We start from the raw sequence: 6,166 nt of genomic DNA, 5'->3' as shown, positions 1-6,166 counted from the left end.
AACCACATTGAACATTCATAAACCTGACTCGGCCATTCATTCCTTCATTCAATTTATTGCCCTAAAAACATTGTGAAACACATGGTCCAACGAAAGATCTTGCGAAAGAACCAACCACAAAAATAAACAGAAGATATTCATGCAAAGAAATTGTAATTGGACGAACATGGAAATGGTCAACTCCGAAAATAAGGCGGAGCTTTTTTACAACTCCCAACTTGCTCCTTTCCATGAAAAAAAAAAGTTCCAAATGCGTGCTCTTGCATTGCTCTTGGCAATAATAGGCCTCCTCTGTTTCAGTATCATATCAACAACAACCATTACATTCGTTCTTGGACATTCTCCAACCTTGGCCGATGATCCCAATTTCCATCAGGATATGACATTGTCCTTTTTTGAATATTCCAAATGCTGCTTCCATGTATCATGCTACTCGAAGTATTTCTGTAGAGTCTCTTCAAAAACACTATGAATCCAAAGGATGGAAGAAATTAAAGTCTTAACCACGACAAGTGTCATCATCCTCTCAACAACAACAACCACAACAACAACAACAAATGGTACATTTAACCTTTGCATTGAAATCTCAAAATTTGGAATGGTTACAACAAAAAGCCATGAGTGTGAGTGATCCTTCACATCCCGACCATGAAAATTATTTAACCATGAGAGAAATTTCACAACTCACTAAACCCTCTCCACAACATCAGGAATTGGTTTTGCATTACATTCGAACCATTCCAGGTGCTGTCGTGTTGCATGTGTCAAAACATGAGAATTTTATTTCATGTTTGTTGCCCATTTCATCAGTGAATAAGTATTTGAAAGCAAATATGCAACCTTATGTGCATCAAGAGAGTAGAACTGTCTTGTATCGATCCATGGAGATTGGATATTCATTACCTTATGAAATTTCTCAAATTGTTTCATTTGTGAGTGGAATTGTTCGTATTCCAAATATGAAATATTTTGTGAAATCAAACAGAGTCTCTGATTCGAATATTCCAATTACTCCTCATGTAATTTGGAAGAGGTATAACATTACCATGTCAACCATGATTAATTCTCAGAGTTCACAAGCTGTTGCATCCTTCTTGGGTCAATATTTTAGTTATAAGGATTTGTCACAATTTCAATCTGCATTTAATTTAGTGAGACAAAGTCCATCTGTGATGGGACCAAACGATGAATCTCAACCAGGTGTTGAAGCGTCATTGGATGTTCAATATGTTTTTAAGTGTGTGTTTCATGTAATTTTTATTGAAGATTTTCTTCTTATGTGAAATTTGTGTGAAAAATCTCATGCCATGTTGATGAACCATTTACAGATCATGGGTGTAGGATATAAAATCAATACACTCATTGTTTCGACTCCAGGAATTTCAAACATCACACAGCAAGAACCATTCATTGATTGGATCATTAAACAACAAGAAATGGGAGATGCTTCTCCTTGGGTTCATTCTGTGAGTTATGGAGATGATGAAAACACAGTAACTAATGCATTGGCTGCTCAATTAGATGTTGAATTTTGAAATTTGCAGCAAGTGGAAGAACAGTCACCATTGCATCTGGAGATGATGGGGCGCAATGCAATCATAAGGGAACAAAATTTTCACCAACGTATGTTTTTTAAAATTTCATCAGAAACTGACACGTTTTGTTTCATTCTTCATCATGAAAATCAATGAATTCAACATGTTGATCTGTGATCATACACACGCACCTCTAGATGGCCAAATACAAGCTGGTAAGTATTGTGTGATTCATTCCACACTGTGTGGACAACATGAACTTTTATGAATGTATTTCATGAAAATTATCGAAACAACAATATTGAAGGTGGGTGACATCTGTCGGTTCTACTCAACCCTCTGATCAATACTGGGAAGATAGTGTTTTCTGGAGTGGTGGTGGCTTCTCCACTCTCTATCAAGCTCCAACTTGGCAAAAAGATGCCATTTCACATTATTTGAGCAAGAGTGGAATTCCACCTTCTTCATTCTTTAATGTCAATGGAAGAGGTATGTTCAAAAAGAGCGAATTTTGAAATGAATGGTTCAATGTTTTTTTATTCCGTGTTTCTTAATACATGGATCTATCAAATTTCCTTCACGTGTTAAAAAACACCTTCATGGATTCACACTTCTTATTTTTCTTTTCATACATGAATATTATATGGATCATTATTATTTATTTATATTCTTATTTATTTATATTATTACTTCTACGGCCCATCTTAATTATATCCATCAATACTGTTTTTTGACACATTTGTGACATTTTAGCCTATCCTGATGTTGCTGCCTTGGGAGTCAATTATCAAGTCGTGGTTGGAGGTAGCATGCGTCCTGTAGGTGGCACTAGCGCAGCATGTCCTTGCTTTGCAGGTATTGTGAGCTTGATGAATGACGCACGTTTCAGTGTTGGAAAGAAACCTTTAGGATTTTTAAATATTTACTTGTATCAAACCATGTCACAAACTCGTGGAGCTTTCTTTGATATTGTCCATGGATATAATGCAGCAGCACCATGTCCAGTGGGATTTCCAGCAACCAGTGGCTATGATGCTGTGAGTGGTTGGGGAGTTCCAAACTTTACCATTCTTAGAGAAGTGGCATTGAAAAAGTAATTTTTTAGAATTTTGAATAAATTTAATAATTATTATTATTTGAATGAATTTAATTGTTATTAATTTAATTATTAATTTAATTGTTATTAATATTACAATATTATTTCATAGGTAGGATATTGATCATTTTTAACACGGGTGGCCAACTCCTTCAGTAAAAATTAAATATTGTTTATTGGCCCTTCGGTGCCTCAATACTTGTCATAAAACAACATTGGACTTCATTTTCGTAAAGATACTACTTCTAAATGTCGAATGTTTTTAACAGGATATATCAAATATTAACAGATTACATGCTTGTGTTGAGCAATTGTTAACATGGGTTGAGTCCATGATTCAAACAGAAGGCAAAAATAAAGCAGTGTTTTGTCTGTTAATGCATATGGTTTTCGTTGGTTTGTAAGGTTGAGTCGTCAATTATTGTAAAAAGGTCATGAATAGGTATATATAGTGTTGATGGATATGATATGTTAATAATGATATGTTAATAATGATATCGATTACCAGCATTGTCTTCAAAGTTCTAAGTCACAACAATTAATAATGTTGAAGGGCGGAGAGCAGTCTTGGATCCAGTATAAGGTGAGATGCTTCTTTCTTGTTCTTACATTCATTACACGTTTCTTATCGAATTGTTGATAGCACTGATCATCATAATACAAATATAGTATCTTGCCTTTTTGTCCATGATTAGTATGATCGTGAAGTTTTTTCTTTTGCTTTGTTTTTCTTTTTGGCTTGGCTTTGTCGGTGGATGATTGTTTTTTAGCTTGTGTGGTCCTTCTTGTTTTGCGAGGTTTGTTCTTTGGCTTGTATTCTTTTTCTTGTTTTGATGGAGTTGGTTGATTCAATGTTGATAATGTATTCTCATCTTTCTCAACTGGTGGATTGTTAGTTTTCTCAACTGATGGATTTTCTCTAAAGGTGATTGCGTCACATAGATGATGTTGTAAAGATTGTAACAAGTGATGCGAATGATCTAATGGCTTCCGTGCCTTTTCTTCGCAATTTCTGTTCTCTTCATTTCGTATATATTCATTAAGTTTGGCGTTTAATTGTTTGAGGGTAGCTGAAATGTAATTCGCTTGTTGTTCAATTCTTTCCAAACGTCTTTCCAGGCTGTGGAGCATGCAAGAGTCAATTCTGATGTTCGTCTTGCGGTATTTTTTAAGGGCTCCTCCTTCGGTAAAAATGACCAAGATTCGAGACAAGATTCTTTACGAGCGCACTTTTATTTTTTACTCGATTAATAACACCGACCATTATTCAAATTTTGTTTCAGACTTGAACTGTTCTACAATTAAGCATGCTGAAACCAAGATTTTCATATGGTAGATGCTTCTTTCCGTCTAGTTTCAGATTCTTTTGTTTGGTATTGTGAGACCTAATATTCAATTAATAACAGCCCTTAAAAAAAGGTGTCACTGACTTTGGCTGAATTAAACATAAAGCCCGTGTAAAGTGCAAACAAGCAGCATGAAATTCTAGAACGACAGACCACTTTACACTCAAGGATGTTCTATTCGTTGTGCACTTTTGACGGGCTTGGTGTTAATTTCAAACTCTTCTCAATCATATTGAACTCCACAAATTGAAATTTTTTTTAAAACCCTTTTCGAAGAGAAGTTTGAAAACATTTTAGCAACAATTTCATAACACGTTTCTCAATGTAAGAGTTGTGGTTTGAGAGAGATGGTGTTGATAATGTGACAAAGAGGGGAAAGGGCCCCTTCAATACTATACAACCCTGGACGTAACAAAGTTTTAGGACGTTACTACCACGGCTCTTGTAATGCCAATTCAACTTATTGACGCACCAATAATTAAGTAGTGTTTCCTTCACGTGTCAGCAACAATATTTTGCATTGGCAAGTTTTGAGGGGTTGAAATCATCATAAAATCATACTATGATCGTAGCTTTATTAAAAATCCCCAGCGAAATTCTCTCTTGCAGCTTGATGTGTTCACGAAAAAATACGCTTGAGTTGGCCACCCGTGATTTTTAAAAATGCAAAAATCATTTGTCGAAAAGACTGTTTCTTCTTTCACTCCGAATGAATTTAGAAAATTAATTCGTTCCGGAGAGTTTCGATCCATTACTTCTGGTTATTGTGAAGGTATGATGAAAAGGATCAGTTTAGAAAATAATAGTGGTCATCACGATGGATTTGAATATAATGAATCTCTTGTTTATATACGTATATTCACAAATATATTATATTGAATTTGAATTATAATAATAATTACATTGTTCCATTAATGTTACAACAGGATATATTCAAGCGAATTTAGTCATTCTTCCACAAAAATTTGCGGATGAATTTGAGCAATTTTGTAAGCTCAATCATGCTCCATGTCCTGTTCTTGAAAAATTGCAGCCTGGAGAAATTAAACCAAAATTACTGATTCATGAGGAAAATGAATGTGACATTAGAAAGGATATTCCAAAATATCGGGTTTACAAGAATGGTGTCTTTGTTGAGGAAACTAGTGATGTCAGTAATTATTGGAGAGATGATTTAGTCACTTTTTTGATTGGATGTAGTTTTTCGTTTGAGAGAGCATTGCAACAGAATGGCATTGAAGTGCGAAACATCACAGAAAAGAAAAACGTGTCCATGTATAATACGAATATGATTTGCAAAACGAGTAGCGAATTTAAATACCTTAATCGAAAACCTATTCCAATGGTGGTTTCCATGAGACCCATCCCAAAAGATAAGGTTGATTTGGCAGTGAAAATTACAGAACAATTCACGACTACCCATGGAGGACCAGTGCATTGTGGGGATCCAAATGAAATTGGTATTTCAGATTTGAGTAAGTATAGTTGGAAACTTCTACAATCAATTTCATGTCAATTTGTGTTCATAAAGATCGAGTAGATTATGGTGAAAGCGTCACTATTCATGAAGGGGAAATTCCCTGCTGTAAGTAGCAATATTTTCAATTAATAATGAACTAAATTCCCATCAAATAGTTTGGGCCTGTAAGTGTCATCAGTACGCTTGTGTTAAATTATTATTTAAATTTTATAATTTTATGAAATTTTATAGGTGGTGTTACTAGTTCAATTGCAGCACTATCTATACAGGAGGCAGATCTTTGTATTACACATGCACCAGGAAATATGTTCATTTCTGACTTGAAAGAGCCAACAATTGTCCCAATGGTACTCCAGTGTCATTATTGTTGAATGGAGAATTTCCAATATACTTTTCATCGAGGGAAGGCATCCTAAATCGACCTCGTCTTAAAGGGACAGAGCATGTGAATTGGTCATATTCCTTCAATGTTTGAATTCTCTCGAAGGGATGACAATTCACTACCATGAGAAATTGTTATAATGTTGCCATTACAGAAGTCTAATCCTTAACAAAGAACAGAATAGTCACTTATACTCGGGCCAAACCATTCTTCTATTTTATGGAAAATGAATAAATGAATATACACACTCCAAGCTGCCTTGTGAGCAAATGCTCTCTCAAGTAGTTGCGATCCAAACCCTTCAGAATTCTCTTGGGGTGGTTTGGA

The 6,166-nt window shown here is 35.0% G+C and overlaps 3 protein-coding genes across 3 annotated transcripts; 2 read left to right on the top strand and 1 right to left on the bottom strand.

Moving 5' to 3' along the window:
• Positions 1-557: 557 nt before the first annotated feature.
• FDP41_013470 (uncharacterized protein) lies at positions 558-2,632 on the top strand (the record flags this gene model as incomplete). The annotated part of the gene is made up of 6 exons (XM_044704104.1): positions 558-1,250; positions 1,329-1,493; positions 1,604-1,623; positions 1,733-1,750; positions 1,843-2,024; positions 2,289-2,632. 6 exons carry the CDS (start codon positions 558-560, stop codon positions 2,630-2,632), a joined length of 1,422 nt encoding a protein of 473 aa, XP_044564969.1.
• A 515-nt stretch (positions 2,633-3,147) lies between these two features.
• FDP41_013469 (uncharacterized protein) lies at positions 3,148-3,762 on the bottom strand (the record flags this gene model as incomplete). The annotated part of the gene is made up of 1 exon (XM_044704102.1): positions 3,148-3,762. The coding sequence occupies one exon, from the start codon at positions 3,760-3,762 to the stop codon at positions 3,148-3,150; it is 615 nt and encodes a 204-aa protein (XP_044564968.1).
• An 878-nt stretch (positions 3,763-4,640) lies between these two features.
• On the top strand, positions 4,641-5,828 carry FDP41_013468 (uncharacterized protein; the record flags this gene model as incomplete). The annotated part of the gene is made up of 5 exons (XM_044704101.1): positions 4,641-4,749; positions 4,904-5,452; positions 5,509-5,562; positions 5,613-5,621; positions 5,689-5,828. 5 exons carry the CDS (start codon positions 4,641-4,643, stop codon positions 5,826-5,828), a joined length of 861 nt encoding a protein of 286 aa, XP_044564967.1.
• Positions 5,829-6,166: the final 338 nt, after the last annotated feature.

The sequence above is a fragment of the Naegleria fowleri genome, assembly GCF_008403515.1.
Source record: "Naegleria fowleri strain ATCC 30894 chromosome Unknown tig19, whole genome shotgun sequence".
In the NCBI taxonomy this organism is placed as follows: domain Eukaryota; phylum Heterolobosea; class Eutetramitea; order Acrasida; family Naegleriidae; genus Naegleria; species Naegleria fowleri.
This window is presented reverse-complemented; position numbering and strand designations above follow the sequence as displayed.